Here is a 25,309-nt window from a genome sequence, read left to right on the forward strand (position 1 = left end):
GAGACAACCATTCTTTTAAGTGGACTGTTGATTCAGTATTTCTTTCCTTAAAAGAACCTGTCTTTTCCCTAGGAAGGGATGAAGAGAAATTCCTTATTTTTATCCTGAGGCCAGGAATGAGAGATGATGTGGAAATGAGAAATATAAACATAGTCTCCTTCACATCTGGAGAAAGAAAAAAAAGCCCTGCATGACAAAGATGTATGGAGAAGATAGATGTTTTTCATGATGCTGCATCTGTATGCTCAGGAGGACAGATAAATGGCATATGAACAGCGCTGCGCTCCAGACAGGCTGGCACTAGAAACTACTCTCTGCCCTCCTCAAAACTGTTTCAGGACAAGACGGCTCACAATTATTCACGCATTTCTTCATTTAAAAACATCACTTCTTTATTTAAAAGGAAAAAAAAAAAAAACCATAACGACCCTCCCAACCCCTTCCAAAAAAACCCCCAATAATAATAATAATAATTATAATAAAAAATCCTATTAGAAACAATAAGGAAGCACTGAGAGTTTGAGTATTACACTCTTCAAGTATGCTGTTTGGATTTTTTTTAAATCTGTGAATATACATATATAAAAAAAACCTTAAAAGTGCGACCAAGGGCTTCTGCTTAAAGATAAGTATTTCAAGGACTACTTCAAAATACTGTAGCACGACCGTGCAGTTACTGTGTATGGCATGAGGCTTCCACTTCATATGCTTAGCAAAGTTAGCCAGCCTTATAGAAAGTTATTGTAAGTCAGGTTAGCACAAATGGTGAACCCAGACGCTGAGCTGGGAAAGAGATCCACACGTTGTTGTTTTTCTCTTGTTAAGGAAAGAAACCACTCTGAACGCATACATTTGGACATGGAATGTGAGCAGACTTCACAGTAAAAGTTTAGTGTTACAGGTTTGCTGTGGTACCATCATTCAAGGCTGTGCACTAGATTTAGCTTTGCTCATCTTAAGCTAACCACATTCTCTTCTTCCTGACAGGTTTAGTACAGTAGTTCAAGCCACAATTTAAATTGCCCATTGGTATGCTCCGAATTTCTGTATTTTATTTGTTTCTTTTGTACACTTTAAAGAATCTTAAGATTTGCATCCAAAGAGAACCATGCTACATAAAAATTATCCAGGATTCTCGCCAAAAAGAGTTCTTGAATAAGATCTAAAAAATACTATTGCAATGCATCTCGCAGAGAAAAAACGTTATTCTAAATGTAAACAAATTCACTCGGACACTTTAAAACTTCAGCGGAGTAGCTGCTGACTAATCTTTGCCACGCTTGCTCACTGAGAGCGCCGGGAGGAGGGCGACGCAGCCAATTCCTGCCGCCATCATCTGGGGGGAGACAAGAACCGTTCCAAGTAGCCGGTGATGGCATCCCAGTGCTTCCACAAAAAGGCAATGAAAACCACTATAAATAAAGTGCTGAACGTCCTATTGCGAGTCTTCATGAGGGGCACGACGCAGTTGGCCACAGTGGAGACGAAGACGAGGAGCACAGCCATGACAGCCAGGAGGATGTTGATGAACTTCCCCAGCAGGTTCCTAGCCGTGGCGTTCTCCAGCCCTTCCAGCTGCACCACTTGCTGCTGCTGCTGCTGCAGCTCCATCTTGGAGATGCGGGTCTGGCACGCTTCCAGTGCCTCCTGTCGGCAAGAACACACCGCTGGGTCGCCAGCACCCGACACGTCCACCCCAGTGGTGGACAGCCCGGCTCTTACCCTACCGACCACGCCAGACCAGGGCCACCCTCCTCGTGCCTCATGCAGGACATGAGTCACCACACCGATTTCATACCCTGCAGCGGGAGCAGAGGAAGCTGTGCCATTTCATGTGATTGAGGGTTCGGAGCCCCTCACTAACCAGGTACTGCCGTTTGTAACGCCACGTCATTTCATTTACACCAGAGAGGCTTGACAGAGATGACAGCCTGGGTGGAAGTCAGGCTCTGTTAAAACACATGCATCAGCTGCCACTTTGCACTGTCAACCGCCTGTCCCTGCACGTGGTGCAGTGACCACCTGAGACCTCGCCACCCTTCCTGCCTTGCCATCAGACCCAGAGGGAGGAGGATGCTGACAGCCCTCAGCAATCAGACAGCCTTTGTCCAAAAGGACGGGGGGGGGGGGGGGGGGTGTGTGTGTGTGTGTGCACCCAGTGAGCTGCTCATTTCAGCTTTGGTTTCAAGAGACCACTGAGGAGATGAAGATGCTGTGTCCAGCCAGCACTCTTCCTCCTCTTCTGGGACGCGCATTCCCAGAGCCTCCCATTTCCATCACTTTCCTTGCAGTGGCTTGTGCTTCTCTGACCCTCAGTGAGCCCACTCAATTCTCTGTTCAACCTGGCAGAAAACTAAGTCAACAAACATATCTAACCAAAAAAGCCTGGCCACGTTCTGCTTCCTTAGTGAGCTGAATGAGCTCAGGGAAAGGTCTGAGGAGCACCAGGGCAGGGACTGCACAGTTGGCATCACAGGAGGAAGACCTCCTCCAGACTGCAGCAAGCTGTGGCACTGGCATAGCTCCAGGTGACACTGCAAGGCTTGGAGAAAGGAGATGTCTAGGAGAAGGATAAGAAGCATGAGATTTATGAAACTGCCTCTAGGAAGCAGCAAAGCAAAAGTACGTGGAAGGAGAAGACTATCCTGTACAAAACAACGTCTCTAAAGCACTGTTGACTTGGGTGTGATTGTTTTCAGACCTTTTCACCATGCTGAACTTCAAATGGACCAACCCAACCTGCAGTACACCACTGGTGACATGCAGCGGGTGGGCTGGGGATAAGGGATAAGGAAGAGGCTTTTTAAGACAATTAATGCAATGAGACAGTTCTGCTCTTGGAGAGACAAGGTTACAATTTTTCCATTAATCCTCCCTCAGAGTTGCTTTTCTCAGACCTAAAGGCCTGAGCCCTAAAGGCCAACTTCAGGTAACATCTAGAAGTCTGCAGCAAGCAGCAGTCTCTCTCAGACTGATCACTCAAATAGGAACCAGGACTCCTTGCCTACAGACTAAGCTCTGTCACTGTTCCTCTGCAACATCAGCCCATGCTCTTAACTAGTTTTTCATGCAACAAAACTTAAAAATTACCTTTTCCCCAGCGATGCTGAGGAATAATCTGTCCCACTTTGCAAGTTTACACTGAAGTGCTGAATCATAAAATGAAAATTAAAAAAAGCTATTGAGAAATCCCCACTTCAATTTAAGTTTTCAACTTAACTTCTTCCTGACATGTTGAATTAGAGAGAACAAAACCTGAATGTTGTAACATCCCCCCAAGGTAGAGCCTCCTGTTTACTCTGACGGAGGCCATGGCACCACTGTCCACAGACACTGATTTATTTCAACCTTAAAGGTCACTGTCACCTGTTACTTTTCTCTGCCATTGCATCATGTCTGTGGAGGTCAATGAAACATGAGGGCTTCTCTTCAGTTATGGTCCCTGAAAGTACAGGGCAAAACTGATCAGCCTCCTGTAACAGCAAGCAACCTGGAAGGACATTGACTCAACTGGACTTGCAGCTGGATCCGCAAGTGTGCCAAAAGCACAGCCTGCTCCGTCTCCAGAGGAAATCACCTGGCTGAAGCTCCTTGGGGGTAGGAAAGAGGGAGAACTTTGACCTACAATTCTCTGCTTACGCTATAAATATCTCACGTCAGCAATCAAAGCTGAGATGCCTGCTCTAAAACTAGCACAAGTATTTAAAATGGACGACAGATCTGCTTCTGAATAGGCCTTTCTTTATAAGGTTTAGCGGCTGCTCAGATCATTTCCCAGGTCTTTTGCTCTGTGGAAGGCCCTCCAACTCCGTAATTTCTTTTTCCATAGCTTTGGTCTTTTACACACTGAAAGAAACTTCTCTTTTAAAAATACCTCCTTATTTGGGCAAAACGAGCAGAAAGAATTGTTTCCTGACTCAGTACAGTGGATACACAAAGACATTTTTCCTTAGACATACGTGATCATTGCTCTAAAATTAGTGACAGAGAAACACACCCTAGGGTCAGCTTACTGGGAGCGCTACTGTAAAAAAAGCATTCGGATCGTGGCCCATTAGTTTCTAATACTCTACAAAACCCTGCACAAAAAGCGGATGCAGGCTTCCACTTTGCTACAACTTAAAAACTCTGCTCCGGACCAAGTGCATGAGCACAGCCCTTCTTTACAAAAGAAGTTACCTGGAGACATACCCAAGGGTCAGAGATAGAATAAAGGCCCTTTCAGAACTCATCAATACGCAGTTTAGCAATACAGCTACAAGGATTAAAACCAAATATTGAATCACCAAAGTACTTCCAAAGTGAGTGAGTTACAGAAAGAGCAGGTGGAAGACAAGGCTTGAGTGTCCTTGTTTCTGTCACCCACCTGGATGTCCCGGGCTCGCTCGTAAGACTGATAGGCAATTTTCTCCTCCATGCTGGCCAGCTCCTGTTTTAAATTGAGGATCTCATTCTGGTGGAGCTCAGTCAGGTCATTTAGCTGCTCTTCGAGTCTTTCACATCTAGAAATGATATACATGGCACAGTAGCTTTCATGAGAAGAGGACAGCAAAATTACACCAGTAACAATCGAGCAATGAACACCATAGACATTTTACTGAAAACTAGTGTGGCTACCTCAGACATTACAAAAGCACGCATTGCAATGTAAGGCGCTCTCACTGGAAATTAAGGAAATCCTTTCTACCAGGTAAGGTATGTTAATCCTGTTTCTATCCTGGGGAAAAACACACAGAGTGGTTAAATGACAACTGTCAAGCAATGCAAGAAATCAAGGACAGAATTAGAATAGAGTAAGTTGTTCCCCAAAGTTTTGTGTAAACCAAACAGTTCCCTTCTAATACGGTAAGCTCTTAAGCATTTTCATCTACACTCGGAACATTAACGGGCATAAAAATGACACAGACATTAAGCGTGACTGATGCCTCAGAGAACACGATGGTCCTGTCTGATCTTTACATGTGAGGTCACATGGATATCTTTGACTTATTTTTTTCTTCCTCTCTCATGAATGACTCAGCTTAACTAGCAAAGACCATCATATTACTTACAAGGAGGCCACATGAATCATTAACCTGCAGGCTTATTTTTCAGTTTGCTCCTGGTGAAATGTCTGGGAGCAGTCCCGAGAAAGGGGGCTGCCCAAAAAACTGATTTACGACAATTCTGGCACAGTTTTGTTTCTCATTGAGGGAGTTTTAAATTGAGTTCAATGATAGCTCCATTATGTTACTTTAGTACTTTCAAAACACATTAGAGATGCTTTGCATTTGTATGTAGCACTTCATTTTTGGAATTTCAAGCCCAAATTTACAAGCAACTCATGCTTCAATACCCTTTTAAAATCAGGCAAGTATTTGTGTTACTTCCAAAAGGTAACACAGAGCAAGCTAGGCCACAGCTCAAGGGCTGGGGGCAGCAAGTTGGGCACCATCCATTGCATCCTCTTCCACCACGCTTCCTGCTAGTTTCTCATCCTTGGGTCATTACGAGCGACAGCTCGTAATGGTGGTAACTAAGGTATGGGTACAGCTATTATGGCCACTGGGGTTTTCCCACTCTAATTTCCACTGACTGTCTTCTCACCGTAACAGCATGGAAAAAGCTTGCTGTGCAGCTCTTATCATGTGACCCTTGATACTAATAACGAAGAAGGAATTCTACGGAATTCAACACAGTGATAACTCCCTGTTTTAATTTCAGTTCCCCTCTGACTCCATCTGAATTTAATTTATACACACACGCATAAAATGAATATAAAATATTTATCTAGAACAAAGAATTTAATTACAAGTTCTGAAACTAAGACAAAAATCCCGCTTCCTTCCCCCCAAGATTTTTGGTGCTTCACAAGCTAAATATTCAGAATCTGTAGGCACAAGCTAGCCTTTAAAAACAGTCTTGGGTGTTTGTTTTTAATTGAAAAGTCTGAAGAGAATTTTCATTTACATTCCCAATGCAATATTGCTTTAAACTAAGAAGGAGTCAGACATAGCATGACAGTTTCCAACAATGAAACGCGTGTGGTCAACCAGAAGCAAGACAAAGAACCCCCAGCTGACGCGGCTCAGCCCAGAAAGGTGCCACAGCAGCTGCGCAACCGAGACAGGACACACAAGAGAACTGGTTTCCCAGGAACGACAAGCTGCAGACAAGGGAATAGCCATGTGAAGACTGGCTAATGAAGAAGGAGCCCAGGTAATTAATATTGCCATTTGTTCCCACACAACTTAAAAACACCCCAACTTGCCAACAACCAAGAAATCACCACTAAACCCACCCTAAGTCCCACAGGCAGGCAATATATTACTTGAAATATATTCAGTTTGTTAATATATTACAAAATTTTCCAGGGGGTTTATTACACAAAAAGAGACCTAAGCATTTCTGAAAATACCATGATTATGTCTTTCAACCTCCTCCTACATAAACGCCCTTCATAAAGCAGCTGTTGCCAGGCAGCTTAAATCCTGTTCTCTAACAAGAAACAATTGTATTTTAATAACTTCAAAACTACTTCAATCTACAGGAAACACAAGGAAACCCTGCAAATCCGTATAGTTAAGAGTTTAAGCATAACATGATTAGCAAAAGGCTTGGCTCCAATCCTCCCTGCCCTGAATGCAGGACTACCGGCTTGTTCCACATGTCATTTCCCTGCTCGACCCCAGAGATTTTGCAGTTTGCACCCAAGAATCATCTGCACTCTCAGAAACTGGCATGTTAGGCAACTGCTGGAATTGGGTTATTTAAAAAAAAAAAAAAAAAAGGTAAAAAACCTCAACCTACCCAGACTTATTTTTGAACGTACACTTCCTCCATTCATCTCATTTTCACTCCTTGTCCCATTATGTACAATTCAGAAAATGATTTTTTTTTTTCCCCCGCTGTTTCTACTGGGGTTCATGTGACTTACAGGGCCCAAAGCCAGGGTCCTCCTATTGAAGGATGCCTCACATTTAACTCAGAGATATTACAAAAATAAAAGGGATAGGACACCTGTCAATAGGGTTAAGATTATACTCACACTTCCCTCTCTAACCCATGAGTGCCAGCATCTATGCAACAGACTCTCACCTTGTCTGTGAACATAGCAGTGCCTTGAATGATCAAATCCCACTTTTATTTCAGGTACGGAAAATGCCTCATTAGAGTCCAAGAATTATTTTTTCACTAGCTAAAAGTGAAATTTCCCCTTAAAATTACTAGCCTCTAGATTAACCAGCTCCAGCACAGAAACTTTTCTTATTACAGACTACCGCCGACTGTCACAAGTATCTCGTCATCAGAGATGTTGGTAAGGAAAACACCCAGTATACTGCTGGGGTGCTCGGCTGAAGTACGGGATATGGGAACACTTCATTTAAAAAAGCCATGTCAGATTTCCACACATTTTCTGAGGCTTGCTGTTTGGGAATTGGGGAACTGATCTGAAAAAGGCTAAGAAACACAATCATGACCATCTCATTTTGTAAAGAGCTTTAAGGCATTTTAAAGTAATAGCTGCAAAATACACGGCTAATACAGCATACATAAGGGAGAGACATGACGATAAAGACATTTTATCTGCACTCAGTAAGTGCTCTGGCAAGTACACAAACTCTGACCAAACAGATGCTAAAAGGTCTTCACAGTACACTGTGAACAGAGTTTACTGCCTCTCTTCAAGCTTCTCTCAAGAGGAACCTATTTTTTTATAGCTATGTCATACAAAATCTCATCTGATCTTTATTTTTATGCTACTGAACACACTGCTTTCAATAGCCGAGTAATAGCTAAAAGCAGTATCTATTTGCAATATACTCCAAGTCTTCTATCTAGACAACAGGTGAAGGACAGAGCTGGCTCCCGAGGGAGCACGAGCTGCTCCCGGTGATCGCATCATGCTGTGCTTCCGCCTCCGAACGAAGACCACAGCTTTGCAAGGACATTTCAGTGCTTTCACAGCGGGGTGAGGATCTGCCTGACCCAACACGCCGCCTTTGCTGGGCGGACACGCTCCAGAAAGGCCTCTTCAACCATTCTAGACCTCAAAGGTTTAGCACATTTGATCTATTTTAAAATAAATCACGAGAACAGACTGAAGTCCAACAATTGGACTACAGCAAAAAGCAGATAAACGAAAGCACCAGCGCCTAGCATTCTGGCTGACGGGTTTCTCCTGACAGGAGCGTGGGACACCTAAATGCCCTTTCCAAGGATGCCGGGCTTGGGAAGAAACCCAAACCCTCGGACTGGCCACACTCCAAATATGTGAGCTCATGATTTCACCGTGTGCAAACAGGTTCCTAAAGGGACACGCAAGATGAAAATACTCAGCAGGAACTTTATTTCAGCCTCAATAGCACAGAAAGTCCCTGCTCATATCAGTAAACAACCGCCACCTTCCAACCGATGAGATAAGCAACAGGCTATTTCAGCACTCACTCCTGGTGCAGAAGAAACAATGACGGCCAAGGCGCCGCCAGAATCTTCCTTCCTCCATGACTCAGCCCCGGCGGAGTGGCGCGGCGCTCCGGGGCCAGCACACGCTGCCAGCACTTGCCGAAGTGCCGCCAGGCCAGCCCGGGCACCCTGCAGCACCAGGGCGGGAGAACTGGAGTGACTGCACCAGCAAGTCCCTGCCCCGGAGCCAGTGAGCAAACCGGCAGCTACACGGATTGATAGGCAAGATCTTGAAGTAGGGAGAGGGAGGGAGGAGATTGAGGAGGTCATGGAAAACCTGCGAGGCAAGCCATGGCTGATAAACAGAAACTGCACGAACATGCAAGGAAAAAAGATAGCAACTTGCAAAAAAGTAGAACATCTAAGAAAGAGGAAATGGACCAAGACCGGGTGAGAAAACGTCATGGCACGTGCTTTGTTCCAGCCTCCAGGTACAGAACAAATACTCAGTGTTGCCCTACGAGCAAAGGCTCCTCCAAAATACTTCTTTTTTTAAGCTCTAACTGAACTTGGTGCGTGTTTTTGAAAGCTTCCCAGAAACAGAGCAGAGTTATGAGGTATTTATAGCTTTTAAAGCCAGTTATGATTAATTTGAATCCCCAGCTTCAAACCACAACCTCCATTCCCATCTTTTCATTTTTCCTGAAGAGAGCCGAGGAACAAGAGGGGTTCCTCGTCAGAGGAACAGGTGCCAGCCCTCTCTGCCAAGGCAGCAGCATCCTCTCTGCCCTCAGACACATCACGTAACTTCCCAGTTCTGAGGGTGATGTTGGCATTTATCTTCATGATATTTTAAAATACAGAAGCTATCAAACAAGACTCTAGATTTGTACAGTAAGGTATTCATCTCGCTGTGATTAACCCATGAGCTCCCTGCAGTTACCTGCTCACCTCTGAAAGCCTGCAGAGGCAAGGGCACTTAGCGTGGTTTAACCAGTCCTCTTTAAGGGTCACACTTTTAATTAATTTGCATCAACATTCCAAATGGCAGGTATAAATTACTATCTTTTTAAGCATTTATAAGCCAAATACAGATTCTCCTGGAAGCTTTTTACCCCAGGCTGCCTTGGTTAGTGGTTAGGCTCTGGGCTCACCTCAGGGGAGCGCTCAGTAAAGGTTAACGGCACATGACAGATATGGCTTCATATTGCACTCGTATGAGGACCTACATGAACCTCGCTAAATGGTATCAGGGAATAACCCGCCAGATTAGCTGACAACATACATCAGTCCCCAAGGTCTTCTACTGCACTTTCAAGCCGCTCCTTCAGCTGTACTGTGCTTGCGTATAGTGTTCCACCACAAATGGCTGCTGCCCTATGTGTGAAACAACCACCTACGCAGCAACAGACAACAGGACCCCTCTCTGCTGGGGAGCAGAAGATCAAACTCCACATTGCTTCGCTGTGGACCAAACTCCACGTGACTTCATGACAATGAGGCTGTAGGAACCAAAGCTGCTGTGCTGGGCGCCGGTTTCAGTCAAATCGCTGATTGTTGCAAAGCGGGATGAGAAAGTGGTGTTGGTCTGCTTTGTCTATCCAAGCTTTGCAAAGCACACAGAAAGCTTGCTGTCTCTACAAGATCCTAGCAGGCTAAGCCTTTTCAAATGTTTTCCCAATGATCTGGCACCAGCATGTCTAAAAAGCTGTAGGGCAACTCCATGTCGTACTGTGCAAACCAAAGCAGCAAGTGCTTCAGAAAGCCTGTCCCCACACCCAGCAGCTCTGCTGAGCCTCACAGGTTGTGTTTCACAGCCTGGCTAAAGGGGCGAAGGCCATAAGCAACCTCATTACAAAAACCTGCTGTCCTCCATCGGAACGAGGACTTGGGCCCCTTGCATTTGTTATTTGAAGTTTAAAAAGTGCAGTTTAAGAATCCCATTGATTTGGACTGCAGTGTCCTGAACGGCTGCAAAAGGGCAGCTGGTAACTCTTCCCTCCAGAGCCTGGGACAAGCCCTTGCTCCCAGCATGTGATGGGGAGGACACCAGATGTTCTGCTGGACAGCATGGGGCAGCCAGCGGAGAGCTTTCTCCGGCCCAGCAAGGAAAGGGAAGGGGAAGCGCTCCCTCAGCACCTCTCGGTGGGTTGCTTTCCTCAGTGGGGAGGTGGGAGGAGCTGGCTGCCACACCACGCTGCCAGGCTCCCTCCCTGAAGCCACCGTCACCTCTCCTCTGTGACCTGATCAGGGACCGGCAGTACCGCAGCAACTCCTCTGCCTTTCCATTCCTTCCAGAGCGGCGAAGGCTGATGGAAACACGGGTTACCCACTTCCAGAGCCACGCAACCTCCATGACAAGCTCTACCAATATCTGACATTGCATTTAACTTCATTTAATTGAACCCTACCGCCATGGGGATGAGTGCAGAAGGGAAGGGGATATGCTAGTTTTGGCACATGGGCAAGATCATGTCTTTTTGGAGAGCCCTAAGAAAGCTGTATAATTCTTTTTCTGGTAGATACAGATCTGAGTGTCGGAGGAGGCAGGGTCAGGATCCTGTCCACATTTAGTTCCCTGTCTCTTGCCTTGACCCAAACCTTTGCAGGACTTTTGCAGGGCAAAACACTGTCTGGATAATAGTAACTGCATCAATATACTCCTGGTCTTTTGGGACACCTTTCTAAACCTCTTTGGCTTGACTTTTTGTCTTGAAAACACTATGAAACAACCTTTTTCCTCGCTATTTCCTTTCTGTACCAGAAAGGGAGATGAGCAGCAAGATAACAGTATTTACAAAATACAAAGCTAGGAGGGCGAAATCCTGAGAAGACCGCAGAATTTCCCATCTGAATCAGGCTGCTAGGAACAGCCTGCTGAGTAGTACTATCCAGGACTCTGGTGCTCTGCAACTCACAGTATTTAATTCTGAAACAAAGTACAAAAGTACATACCTGTACCGCTCCTCCTGCAGAGTCTGCATTATTAATGAGTAATCCCTCTGATAGCGAACCTTAAGGTCCTCAAATGATTCTTCCAGTCTTGCCTGTGTGTCTCGAATTTCTTGAATCTCATGCAGTACTGCATCAAACCCTGAGCTCTGCATATCCAGAGTGTTTGTTTTGGAGCTAGAAGCTCCCACAGGGCCCCCTGTTGTGCTGTTGGCTCCCACTGAGCCCGACGTGGCACTAGAGCAATCCTCCTCACTGCCATATTTTGGGCTTGACTGAAAGTTCTGAATAACACCTAGAGCCTTCCCACCTGTCCCATCTTCCTGGCCTTCTTCTAAGGAGTCTTTCAGATTAGCAATATTGTCTGCACTCCCAAACTTGTTCCTTATGAGGGAGGCGATCTCCCGGGGTTTGGAAACCACAGCTCCTGCTGCTGAATGCGTGGCTTGGGAGAAACTGGAAAGCCCACCCTTCACACTGTCCACTACTCCCTCACTGAAGCCAGTGACTTTTGCTCCAACATCTTTCAAACCCTGATGCATATCCCTGAAGACATCCTTTGGCTGCCGAGGGATCCCATTCTGTTCAATTTCTCGCAGCTTCCGATGGTAATGTTCTAGTTTCTTCTGCAGCTGCAAGATGGTCTGGGCTGACTTTTGATTCTTCTTCTCAAACACTTGCTTAATGCGGGCACTCTGCTGCTTGTCTGCATTGTTGGCCAGTTTCAGGTACTCTGCCACATTGTCATCACGGGCTGTTTGTTCGATTTTGATCTGCTCGGTCAACTTCAGTATCTTCTGTTGCAGGTGCGTGATAGCCACTTTTGTACGCTGAGGATCTGGGGTCCCGTCCACAGAGTCTGCGTTGATGCTGCCATCAGTGCTCGAGGCCACTGCACTGGAGGTCTGCGCTAAGCTGCTGACTTCCAATCGCTCGATCTAGGCAAGGAGAAAGAGAAGTGTAAGCGCTAATCACCAGCTTCACTAATATAAAACCTTTCCTTCTTTGTGCCAAGCCACTTGACAAGTGGATGTAATTCTGCAGCATAATGCACCTTTTTTCAGCTGGCCACAGTACGGTATCAATCGAGCTTCAGGTGCTTTACAGACATCTAGTAAGAGCTGAGAAGAAAGCAAAACCCCTCATACTTAAGCCAACTTAATGGCCTCAAACCACCAAAAACTCAAGCGCCAAGCAAGACGGGGCACCCAAGTTTGGCAGGCTGAGTTCTCTGAAGTTTTGGTATAAGGCCGGTAGCTCTATCAGCTGGCGAGTAAAAAGACAAGAGAGGATAACCGCGGAAGAGCAAAAGCCACACGGGTCAAGTATACAGCAAACCCAAGTTATTCCCACCGCTTCATCCGTTTGTACGAAAGCAAGCAGTAATGAAACTTAGCAGAAAACGAAAGATCTACTAAGGTCAGTGCTTGAAGCAGAAATAAAGAGCCCTTCGGCGCTCTGACATGCCCTGCCTCGCGCCGTCGGGCCTGCAGCCAGCGACGCACCCTGCGGGCAGGTGCCTCCGAGCGGGAGGAAAGCCGGCAGCGCGCTTCGAAGGGCAAACCCCGTTTTTAGCCAAAAAGAAGTTAAACGCTACTTCAGCGCCAAGGAACCACACGCAGTAACCAGACCGAGCGCCGCCGTTTTCCCCTGGGCTGGAAGAAGGGCAGGGCAGGGCGGGCCGGGCCGCACCGCCGCACCCCCCCCGGGCCAGGGCCGCCCGCACCGCCCCGGCGCGGCGAGGCCGGAGCCGCCGTGGGCCCTGCGGCGGGGAGAGCCCGCGGCGACCCCCGGCCCGCCCGCCGAGCCCCTCGGCCCGGCCCCGGCCCCTTGTTCCGGCCCCGTACCTTGTCCCGGCGCGGCAGCCGCGCCCGCTCCCAGTGCATGGCTCCCGCCGGCCGCCCGCATGGCTGCGCTGCCCCGCCGCCGCCGCCGCCGCCACCGCCCCACCTGGGCCCGGCCCCGGCCCCGCCCAGCGCCCGCCCCGCGGCCGCGGCCCCGCCGGGGGTCCCTCCCCGGGCGGGAGGCCCTGTCGCCGGCTGGGCCAGGCGCCCGCGGCCGGCAGCCCGCGCCCCGCCCCCCCCCGCCGGGCTCCCGCCGGCCCCGGACAGCGAGCGGCGGGGGAGGAGCGGCGGGGGCGGGCAGCGCGGCCCCCGCTGCGGCCGGGCCGGAGGGGCCGGGCCGGGCGCCCCCCGCCCGCCCCGGTTCGCGCCGCAGAGCCGGGCGCCCCCCGCCCCCCGCGGCCCGGCAGCCACCGGCAGCCACCGGCAGGCCAAGTCTAGCAACGATGCCTGGCGCCGCTCCCCTTTACGTCTTCAAAAGGCAATCCGTTTGAATTGCTTTTAAAGCACGCAAACACAGCGACCCGTGTCGGCCTCTGCGGGCGCAGCGAGCAGCCCCGCAGCGCGCCGCATGAGCCGGCTGCCGCCCCCCCCGCACCGGCCCCGCAGCTCCACCGCACGCTGCACCGCAGCCCGGATTACTCCAGCCAAACTACCTCCCGGCTTCCTCCCCAAATGCAGAACACATTTCCGTATTTGCCTTGTGAATCTGTCTATGCTTTACAAATGAAAAACGCTACAAGAGTCAATTGCATCCCTCTCCCTAGCTCGATATTCTGTATTTAGCGCAGCGAGACCGACGCCGCAGCAGGCCCGCAGCACTGCCCTGTGCCGCAGCAGCAGGGTCAGCAGGGCTCCTTCCCAGCAGCTTTACGCCGAGGTTCTCTGCTTGCTATCACACCAACACGAAACCCAATTAGACGTATGGAAAACTCAGCTGATTTATTTTCTGGAGGAGTTCAGTTGCTGGAAACCACAGAACATCAGTTTTTAGTCTGTAGTGACTGCAGAAATATCAACTGCTCTCTTAAGTGGGTTTAGTTGTAGAAACCCTGGATCTCTGGATAGATGAATGGAAAATTAGTGCTGAGAATTCCTATTAATCAGCAGGACCAACAATATACACGAGTACTGTACAGTGCTGTCTCTGAGATCTAGAGACGTGTATTTCGGAGCGGTACACGTTCCGTAAGATACCCCTTCTTGGAATTTGTAATTTCATTAAGATTTTCCTAGGACTGTCATTGGTCCGACTTCCTCGTACGGTCTAGACGGAAACAAAGGTCCTGCGCGCACAGGGCATGCCTGACCTAGAGAGCGTCAACCCCAACTCCCCGTGGCATAACCGCCTAGTTCCTTGTCCACAGATCCTTTATGTGCAGTAGCACACAGCTCCATTTACTGCTTTGCCAACTTGCTGTAATCCCTAAAGCAGCACAGCGTAGACTTTTCTATTCAGCACACTGATACAATCTTATTACTCCTCTGAACTGCCTTACAAAACAAGCTGGCTTCTCAAAAAGAACCCCATCAATCCACCTGTAACGATCTGTACCTACTCCAGAGGAAGGAAATTTTAGTATTAATGGCAGATGAAAAAAAAGAAATGTCCACAAATTTGATGCAAATTTTTCAGAAAGTAATTTGAAATAACTCTCCCCCCATAAATAAATACTTCTGTACTGGGCAGTGGTAAAGGTGAGCGAGAGTGGGACTGCCCCAGCGCCCCAGCACCAAACAACTGTTGATTATGTTGGGCTGTCAGCTCTTCACAGCACGGATTCGCTCTGAACTGAAATTTGCACATTTCAGTGCTGTAGAACTAGCAGGACTTCAACATTACTTTGTAATAAAGAGTTTCTATTGGCTCAGTTTACGCCCAGTTGGGTCTAATTTGTGTGTGTGTGTAATTACTATGAATTACACTGATGGTACACTCTTCCTCTCAGACATGGGTTTTGTGAGAGAAAAATTTTGTAGACATTTTCTCTTCCCCGCCTTTTGAAGTCAATTGACTTCAGCGTATCTCCTCCGGTTATCTTCCTATACCTGTGACAGAAAATAAACCAGAACAGCTATAGTAGAATAAACCATGCTGGGATAATTACTTTGTAATTACCAGCTGTGTGGCTATTATTCTGGAATAACAAAAAGGGTTTTTTCCAATTAAAAAGTGAATGGCTGTACAAAGTGCTATTCTGGAACAGAACTGAGATAATTTAAGTACTTTCTCCGTATTGACAAGGCTTTAGAAAGGGAAGACTCAGCACAAACCGGGTCCCTGGGAAATGCTGGTGACACGTTATTGATTTAAGATGACTGGCAATCTGTTCTGAAAAGATGCTGGTAAATTAAATACTGTAATGGTCAACGTTTGTATAAAAATAGGGATTACAATTCAATTAGTCAACTCCCCTTGCCATACAATTTTCCAGTACATTGAGGCAGTCCCGGCAGAGCGGACCTGCATGACCTGCTGCCAGGAGGTACACTGAAAACCGCTCTGGCGTTACGCCATGAGCCGAATGAAATCACATGAGGACCTTACGCTTTCTCCCCCTCAAGATCTTATCAAATTCCTAGCACTTTCAACACTGTCAGGCATTCCCTCCTGCAAAAGTTTTTTCTATGTATCTATTCTGCAACACACAGCCCGAAAAGAACCTGCGATTTTGCCTTTTGGCGTTGCTGAAGATTAAACACAACAGTTCCTTCAAAGGTGTTTGACCCTTCTTTTAAAACTACTTCAGTAAATGCACATACCAGAGTCATTCACCAGGAAGATGGATTGTTTTTTTCAAACAAGCAGGGCAGCTGGCTTAGGCAAACAGCAGAATTCAGAGCAAGCCTACTGTAAGGAGACTGCTCGGCTCCCGCTTCCTCCTCCCTTATTTGGAGCTTCAAAAATGTGACTGAAAAGCGTCGTGTTACTTGGAATAAAAATATATAGGGCAAGGTGAGACGGGAGCTGAGAATGACAACTGCGGAGAGCAGCCCCGGAAGGCAGCTACCAGTGCCTAGGATGCCTGGATTAATCACACTTCCCGGTGACTGAGCACCCCGAGTGGCAGCGAAAACTAATCACGAAAAAATTCAGAAGTTGTTTTGTTTCCTTCCCGCCCCGGTCCATGCTGAAGGCAGTACGGTGATACAAGCAGAAGAATCTCACAAGTCCTAAGTTTTAGACCTCCTGGTTGGAAGCGCCCGTCATCCAGAGCACCGCCGGCGCGCGGGCGGCCCAGCCGGCGTGCTGCCGGGGCAGGGACGGGCGCGGGAGGCAGCCGAGGCACGGCGGCACGGGCCAAGCCCCCGCACTGGCCCGCACCTGGGCTCCCGCCTCGGGCACACGCAGGAGCGCAGACCTGCCACCTCCGACGACAGGTACAAGAGGGTTCATTAGTAAATAAGATCTCTAATTAGCACCTTACGGGAATAAAAACCAGAGGGGAGAAGGAAAGAAGCGTCCTCGGTGTCTGAGGGCGGCTGCCGGGACCGCCAGTGACACGGGACGTACGTGGAGTGCCCTCTCTGATCCCAGACACGAAGCAAGGCTCTGACTGCTTGCTCTCTGCATTCCCAGAACACGCCTTGCGCTTATCATAACCATTAACCGAATGCTCAATAGAGATGACTACTTCTCACGTCCCTCAAGTCTCCTGACACTTTCAGCTGGATACAGGATTATTCACTTCCTGCCCCCCTCTGCTGAGTGCTGCCTCTGAACTCCAAACTGACAAATTATTTTAAGGTACCTTTATATGAAATTTTTAGAGGGGGAAACCCACCACAAATTAATGCAAATAAACAAAACAGTGAAAAATAAAAATGCTTGAGAAAGTTCTTTGCAGAAAAAAAAAAAAAAAACCAAACCGAAACAACCAAAACCCACACGTAATAGTGGGTTTTGAAAAAGGACAGTACTACTATAAAGACAGGATCAAAATTATTTTGGCGAATATTTTACTTGACCAGTTGCTTATGGTCTGCTGCTGATGGAGAAAACAAATGCCAGGGGAAAAGGAGTTGTTTTTTTTTTTTACTTGCTGCTTTGTTGGAAACCATAGCTGGGTGAATGGACCTTGGTAAATTCTCACATTTCCAATGGACTTATTCCTGTATATTTGTCAATGTGGAATGCTGTATATTATTTCTCCTCCTAAAAGCAAAAAGATGGCAAACTGCACCAAGGAGAAGATTTAGAGAACGTATATCCTGACAGTGTTCAGGATCAAGTCCCTTTAGATTCAAGAAATTTTGTGAGTAGGAAGATATCCGTAGAAAAGGGGGCCTGAGATCACTTAAAATGCATGATTCGCAAATTTAATTTTCTTGTTTCCATCCCAGCATGTTCTTATTTTGAGGAGTCAAAGGACGCTTAAGGAGAATACCTTTTACTGCCTTCATACAGGGGTGACTTAAACACTAGTACACAAACATCTGTTCAACAAACCATATGTCACATGAAGCAGAATCAATCTTTTGGATGCTGCTGCACTTTCCACCGAATTAGTAACAACCCCAAATTCATGTAAGTTCCACAAGTTCTGCACTTCAAGAAGAGCTGTCTTTCTAAGAGGTACGAAACTGAGAGCTGTAGGCTCTACTACCTATGGCTGTAGAAAAACCACAACTCTTGATACAGGGACAGGGCTGTTAGCCTCAGTGTCTCGTAATTACACTGTAGTGTCTCATTTGGCCCTGCATTTTTCCTCATTTCTCTCTACTTCAGTATTTGTACAGTGCAAAAAACGTGCTGAGGCCATGCGGCTTCAGTATCACTATAGATCTGCATTAAACCATCTAAATGCACGTTTGTATGAAGCCATACACAGAAACCCTGTGAGGTACAATGAAGAGATATTTAAACATCACAAATTACTATGAGGTACCTTCAACGTATTCAATTAAATGCAACTGGCAGCCAGAAGTCACCTCCCTGCATGACACCTGCAGCACATGATTCCTTAAACATCTGAGTCAAGGTGATACCAACCCTACTGTCCCGTGAGCAGACAGTGCGTAGTGTCCCTGCTGGATCTGACAAAGTCACCGCATACTGCAAAATTTATCGTGGGCCCCAAAGTAAACAAAGAAAGTAATACAAATTACTCTGCCTGACCTACCTGGGTGATGCAATAAGCTATTTATGACCTACAGTTGCGAGAGCTTTTTCTAATGCTTTGCTTTTTAAAGGATGTTACAGAATCACGGACTGGCTGAGGTTGGGGGGACCTGTGGAGGTGATCTGGTCCAACCCCCCACTCAGGCAGGGCCACCTCGAGCCAGCTGCCCAGGACCGTGTCCAGGCGGCTTTTGGGTATCTCCAAGAACAGAGATTCCACACCCACATATTACATTTGTGGATACATCTGTAATAAAAACTTGGACCTGTAACCCCTTTCGTCTGTCTGCTGCAACACTGCCACACATTTGATACTCCCAACTCTTTGGTTCACTATTTATTTCAGATTGCATGTCTGTATCATTGCAAATCCTGTGTAATAGCATATGTAAGGAAGATTTCTGTTCATTCACCTCTCAATTAAATACAGACAGAAGAACCAAATACTACTGCACTGAACCTTCCCTAGAAACACAGCAGTCCACTCAGGTGTGGATTCATTTAAGAATCCACCCTCCCTCAGCAAGCACCCAGCTCCTGCACTACGTAACGTCTGCCTTGCCTTCGCCGCCAAGAAGAATACAAAAGAAAAACAAAGAACAGGTCCAGTGTGATTCCTCATGACACACTGTGCAGTTAGCCTGCAACATTTTATTGGCTGACTGAATCTTCAGAAACTATAGCAGCTTTTGCACTTTAACAGGCTTCCATCTACTTACCCACAGCAACTGCTGGTTGTCGTGGCCAGCAACTGTTTTGAGCAGTCCCTATTAACACTCCTAAATCCAAATCTAAACCAAAACTGGCTAAGGAAAGCATACAAACAGATGGACAGCTCAAGGAAGTCTTGCTGTGTATTTTTCATAGCACAGCTCATTGGCTGGATTCTAAAAGAGGGGTTTCTACAAGAGATAAACAGCCTTTGCCTGTGGTAAAACCCTCAAAATGGTGGGAAGATCATCCTCGTTATGGGAAAAAAACCCACCATGAGAAAACAAAAATGAAAAACAACCCTGAAAAAAATACAAGAAAAAAATTCCAATACAATCCCTTTGCCTGCCTAAGATAACAGCTAGAGCAAGGAACCAACACTGGTAACACCAAGAGGAAATGGCTTTACACCTTACTCACAGTAGTTAAACAATCCTGAGCGATGACTACTACAACACGTACGGGCTCACGGTACATCTGCCCACCCAGAGCCACGCACGTGGTTCCCAGCATTCCTGCACGGCCCGCACACCCTCACTCCGCAGAAAGGGGAAGAGATGGGAGATACCTAACAAGGGACAGAAGGGCTAGGCAGCAACCGCAACAGAGCAACGTTTTCATCGAATCGTTTAGGTTGGAAAAGCCCTTTAAGATCACCCAGTCCAACCATTAACCTACACTACCAAGTCCACACTAAGCCAATCAAGGGCAGACCAGACTGAACCATGTCCCAAAGTGCCACCTCTGCCCGTTTTTTGAACCCCTCCAGGGATGGGGACTCCCCCACCTCTCTGGGCAGCCTGTTCCAATGCCTGACCGCTCTTTCCATGAAGAAATTTCTCCTAATATCCCATCTAAACCTCCCCTGACGCAGCTTGAGCCCATTTCCTCTCGCCCTATCACTGTTCCTTGGGAGCAGAGCCCAACACCCCCCTCCCTGCCCCCTCCTGCCAGGAGCTGCAGAGCGATCAGGTCTCCCCTCAGCCTCCTCTTCTCCAGGCTGAGCACCCCCAGCTCCCCCAGCCGCTCCTCATAAGCTTACAACATGCTCGAGAGATCGCACACGATTCAGCGTTCCCTTTCTTTGGCGGTGGTGCCAAGTTAAGCAGCTCCCCGCCTAACTTTGTATTGGCACAGCACGGGGACAGAAGAACAACTCCCTGCGGGGCCGAGGTGCGAGCTAACCCGGGGACTGACCCACGTTAGGAATGACCCAGAGATAAGGAACTTGGAGATGTTGTTATTCTAAGTTCCCAAACCTGGTTCACCGTAAGGCTCCGCACACTGCACGTCAGCAGGACTGCAGGAACGCTACAGGAGGGAAAAGGGACCTGGGACTGCTTAAGTTGGTGCCAGTGCCAAAAGAAACATACATCAAGCTACGGCCTGAGGTACCCATACAAACCCTCACCCACAACGTGGTTCTGGTAAAGCCACCTGCAGCGTGACTCTCCCACAGCCTTGTCATCTAATTCAATATGAAATGGAGGTGTGACTTCATATGCTGCTTCAAGTGTCAGAAACAGAGTTTAGCTATAAAGCAACCAGCTGTATTTTCCTCGTATCTGTCAGCGGCAGCAATCTCCAAAGGAGACCAATATTTCAACTTTCAGCAGTCGCTGGTGGGTAGGGGGAACGGTGGAAGACGCTGCTGCCACATGACATCGTACTTGCTGTATCAGAAAGAATTGCACGCAGCATCCGTCACAATCAACGTAACCTACTCCACAGGGGAGCTTCAGGAAAGTCCCTGTTAGTACAGCACAGTCGCTGGTCATGGGCGTTCCCTGCAGCACAGCACTTGGCACAGCAGAGCTTGGCAGGCTCTACGCGTTCCCCGTTTGAATCCACCTGCCTGGGGCACCATGCCTCTCGGGAAGCAAATGCTTTGCCATACTCACTAACTGCTTAGGAGGTAACTGAAGCTACAAAGCTGCCTTACAGCCCTCCCAGCTGTGGTTCACACACACGCATCCGACTGCCGGTCAGCCGGGAGCGGCGGGCTGAGGCAAAGACCACGAGGCAAGCAGTCTCCTCCAGCAGGATGGAGACAGGCGGGACCAGGCACCAGCCCTGCCCCTGGTATTTATTTACACCTTAGAGAGAAGGGGACTGACATAACACAGTGTGACAGCTCCCTGAAGATGATTCCTCTGGCTCCTTTAATTCTTTTTAAAAACCCGGTTGCCACCAAAGACCTTACCTTCTTGACCTCAAACTTCTGAAATCTTGAGAAAAGATATTTTTGAATGCAAAAGAGTAAGGCTTGCTGGTCCAATTCAATAATGGTTTTCCAAAGCTACAGACTAGTCAAGAAGGAAATCAGCTGTGCTGGTTGAATAAATGGGGCAGTAACACCGACATTATGGGTCAGGCAAGTCCAAGGGAATGAATAAAACAATCTGAACGGAAAAATAGGAAAGAACTGAATTATACACAAGGGCTTGCAGGAACTTGATTTTTGAGCTGAAAAAGGATGACACAGCAAAAGATACGGCCAAAGTAACATTTGTGGATGTTTATTTTAGCAGCTGCAGATTTTTAATCAAGGGGGGACTGCCAATCAGGCCAGAAGTTACAATAATAAGGATAGGAAATGAGGTAAAGCTGAACAAAAATTAAGTATAGGAACTGGGAGGAGAGGGTGGATTTGGAAACAAGTTTATACCAGCTTTTATCAGAAAATGACTATGTAAAATGACAGGGGCTTTTTCTGTTGGTTTTGTTGTTGTTGTTGGGGTTTTTTTTGTTTGTTTGTTTTTGGTTTTTTTAAACTTGTTCTGGTTTCCTGAGTATGTCCAAATCACATCTCATTACCTTAGAGACAAAATGATTGTTAACACTTCCCAGAGAGTAGTTTGAGGTTTTTTTAGGCTTCAAGCTGCTCTCTGACAAATACAGATTATTACTGCATCTTACATATTCATTTGTAAAGAACAGGGTTTAATTTTCAGATTGCAATTTAAATTTGACTTGCAAAGCAAGAGAGCAAACTGGGTATGAAGTCTGGGAGAACAAACGCCTCTGCGTGATCACTCTGCGCAGAACAGCGAGACCAAGGATCTCCCCCCTTTTCAGGAGATTTTTCTCTGTTGAGGTTTAACATGCAATTCACCTCCAAGTATTTAGTCTAAAGGACTTCTGTACATGAGCACAGCAACTGCACTTCTACACTTACTTCACTTCTGGTTTTTTATTTTTAGTTGTAGTATTTTCTGCAGGTACAACACACAGCATAACTGTAACCAAAATTCATCCTGGAAGCAGCTGATCCGATCAACAGTTTATACAAAAAGATAAATATTTCAAAATAGCAGGATTCATGTTTCCTGTGAACATATTTCTTTGTCGTTCCTGTATAGCATTTCTTGACATATTGTTCCCTTATTTAAAGCCTTTCTAATACAACATACGCATAGTCCATCAGCTGATACTACACTTGCCAGAGAGCTATGCAACAGAGCTGGCTTCAGAGATTCCTTTCCTGTTCAAACATAGCTTGTTGTTTAGCTCCAAGTGCTGCAGGGTGCTCCTACATCAGCGCCAGCCAAATCCGTAAGATTGCTCAAAGTCGCAAACTTAGCTTGTCAAGGACAAGGAGAAGCAATGTAGGCAAGGGCAGTGGCTACAGCACAAAACCAGCCCCCTCCCCGGGGCTGCAGACACACGGCATGCGTGCCTTCAGAAAACACCGAACAATGAGACATCAAAGAGAAAGGTGCGCTCAAGGGATGGCAAATACCCAAAGTAAGGCAACAGGGCACTTGTCTAGAAATCCATAGCAAACGCTGAATTAACTGCGTTGCTTTCAGTATTCTTGTAAAAAGGGAGAAGTGTCATCTAGAACTCCATCTAGAGACAAATCTTACTGCAGCATCTCCTCCACAATACGAGGCGAAAAGCTCAGGCTACCCTGGCAGCAGAACTGCCCGTGTCTGATTTAGAGAGCACACAAGCCGGTATCCTATGCTCTCTACTTCTCTCTCCAGCTCTCAAGAAGTGATGCATTGGCCTGATATTAGACATGCCAAGGTGCCACGTATGCCGATCTATCAGCTTGGAATGTGGAATATAAACAAACCCCTCCTTTCTTACTGCCCTCTACCTCAGCGGTCTGTACCACTTCAGCGCTGCATTTCTAACAGAGCTGTTCCCAAGAGCCACCTGTGTGTCCCTTTCATTATGAAGACTGATGAATGCGGTCAGAAAAAGTACACGTCCCAGTATAGGAGATCCAGATCTTCCCAAAGGAAAATAAAGAGTCTATTGAAGAAATGTGATTAGACATACATGCTTCAAACACAACAGTAACACTATGCAATTTCTCAACCATGTCTTCTACAGGTGATAACAAACCCTAGACAAACATTCATCTATGGCAAAGGGCAAAAAAAAAATCTGGATCCCGTATTTCATTTTTCTCTAAACATTTGAGCCACAATGCACCAGAGAGCTAACTGCAACAACTCGAAGAGAAATTATCTTCTATTTTGCATTGGAGATCAGAGTGGTAAAGCTCTTACTGTCTCTCTTCAATATTTAATAAATGCGGGGGAGAAATACATCTTACTGTTAACTCGGACTTGTAAAAGGGCAATGCCTAGCTACACAGCTAAATGAAACCAAAGAAAAGTACTTATTCATTTCTCAAGGTCACCGACTCCATGGGAAGCATTACATTCTTACTCTTTTTTTTACCTGGAGGAAAAATATGATTCTGCAGTTTGTTTACTACTTCCTGAACATACATTTTGCACAGCTAAAACAGCAAGGCGTCACATTTAAAAAGCTACCAATCCAAACATGTCTCTGACATGGGGCTGCATTTACTAGCCCCTTCTTTCATCATTCATTGTATCATACAAGCCAAACCCCAACAGTCAACAAAAACAGAAAAGCCCCAAAAGCAGCACCATGTTTGATCTTGTTTATAGACTGCAACACTCACTCAGACAGGAGGCTTTTTCATACATCCCAGCTTCCAAAGTGAAGAAAAACTGTATCTATCTATCTATATATATATAAAAAAAAAAAAACAACCACAGAAATTCAACAGCAGTGCCTGGAGGAAAATGCAGCATTTCCAAGGCTGATGCCACAAAACGAGGTCAAGTTCTACCGGAGATTCAAATAAACCAGCAAATGAGATAACTAATGCTGTTGTAGCGATGCTCCGCAGCCCCCTCACCTTCGCAGGCTCACAGAAGTCCCTTTCGCAGCACACGCAGGTACAGCAGCACCACATAAACATCACCGCGTGGCCATCTGCAGCCCTGGCCCCCGTGCTAGGTCCTGCTCGGGCAGCCTCCCGCACTGCCTACCCCGCTCCATCCATCCGCCAGACTGAGAGGGCTCCGGGCGCTCGCTGTGCAAACAGAGCGCCTCTGCCAAAACAAGCATCGCCGTGTGCAGGGCTCCGGCGCGGCTGATGCAAACCAGCAGCCGGGCTCAGGGCTCACAGGCGGGCTGTGCACCTCTCCTTCAGCTGGGAGCATCTGCGTCGGACGCAGGAAAGGGCCAGGACTGCGAGATTTAAAGCTGCAGGGCTTTCCATTCCGTGTTCAACGCAGGACGCTATTTTTAAAGCTGCGCCTTTGAGCCAAAAAAATTGGACAGGGTAACAGACAGCCAAATCGGGAGCAAATCAATAGAACCGAGGCGACATATGCGTTCCTCAGCACACGCAAAACAATGCGCTTGGTAGCAAGATTCAAGCAGAATTAAAAACGGAGATTCAAAGATGCACAGCGGGACATCAATCCACCTATAAACTATGCTCTATTTATAGCACCACTGAAACACTGCTATTTAAAAAATCACTAACTAAAATTTTCAGAAGATTACTGTGATTTCCTGGAAGGCTGAAACTCTAGAAAGTAATTGTCACATAAGGAGTCAAGTATAAAACAGAGCCAGCAACAGCATTTTAACCACAGCTGTCACTGGTGCAAGAAGAAACCTCACCACCTCTTAACCACTATCCTCGACCTCCTCGTCAAAGAAAAGGTGTTTTACTGTCACATCTAGAAGATATAAAGCAAAGGCTCGTTGCCTTGCTTGTGACAGCTCTGACCCACAGCACCTTACGCCACCAAGCCCTACTCCTTCAGACTCATTTTTAAAAAGCCACCTTCACCTCATGGCTGCTTCTCCCCTCGCTCTTCTCCTCCGTCTCACTGATACGTCCTGTTTGTAGCAAATATTATTACTCACCTAGGATAGAGACAGATGATCACAAAGCCAGGCCATATATAATCTAAGTTTGAGATCCTCAGAACCATTGATTCAGAGTATGCAA

At 46.9% G+C, this 25,309-nt stretch overlaps 1 protein-coding gene across 3 annotated transcripts in view; it reads right to left on the minus strand.

Moving 5' to 3' along the window:
• Positions 1 to 445: 445 nt before the first annotated feature.
• Positions 446 to 25,309, minus strand: part of LOC104033786 (transmembrane and coiled-coil domains protein 1) — a 120,644-nt gene continuing 95,780 nt past the window's right edge. For all 3 annotated transcript variants that reach the window (XM_075714659.1, XM_075714658.1, XM_075714657.1), the window contains 3 exons: positions 11,341 to 12,275; positions 4,367 to 4,502; positions 446 to 1,647 (listed from right to left, as the gene is read on the minus strand). In XM_075714659.1, the coding sequence (XP_075570774.1) occupies positions 1,333 to 1,647; positions 4,367 to 4,502; positions 11,341 to 12,275 (1,386 nt within the window). In that variant the 3' untranslated portion in view covers positions 446 to 1,332. The remainder of the gene's footprint in view (positions 1,648 to 4,366; positions 4,503 to 11,340; positions 12,276 to 25,309) is intronic.

Source organism: Pelecanus crispus, chromosome 7, assembly GCF_030463565.1.
Source record: "Pelecanus crispus isolate bPelCri1 chromosome 7, bPelCri1.pri, whole genome shotgun sequence".
NCBI lineage: Eukaryota > Metazoa > Chordata > Aves > Pelecaniformes > Pelecanidae > Pelecanus > Pelecanus crispus.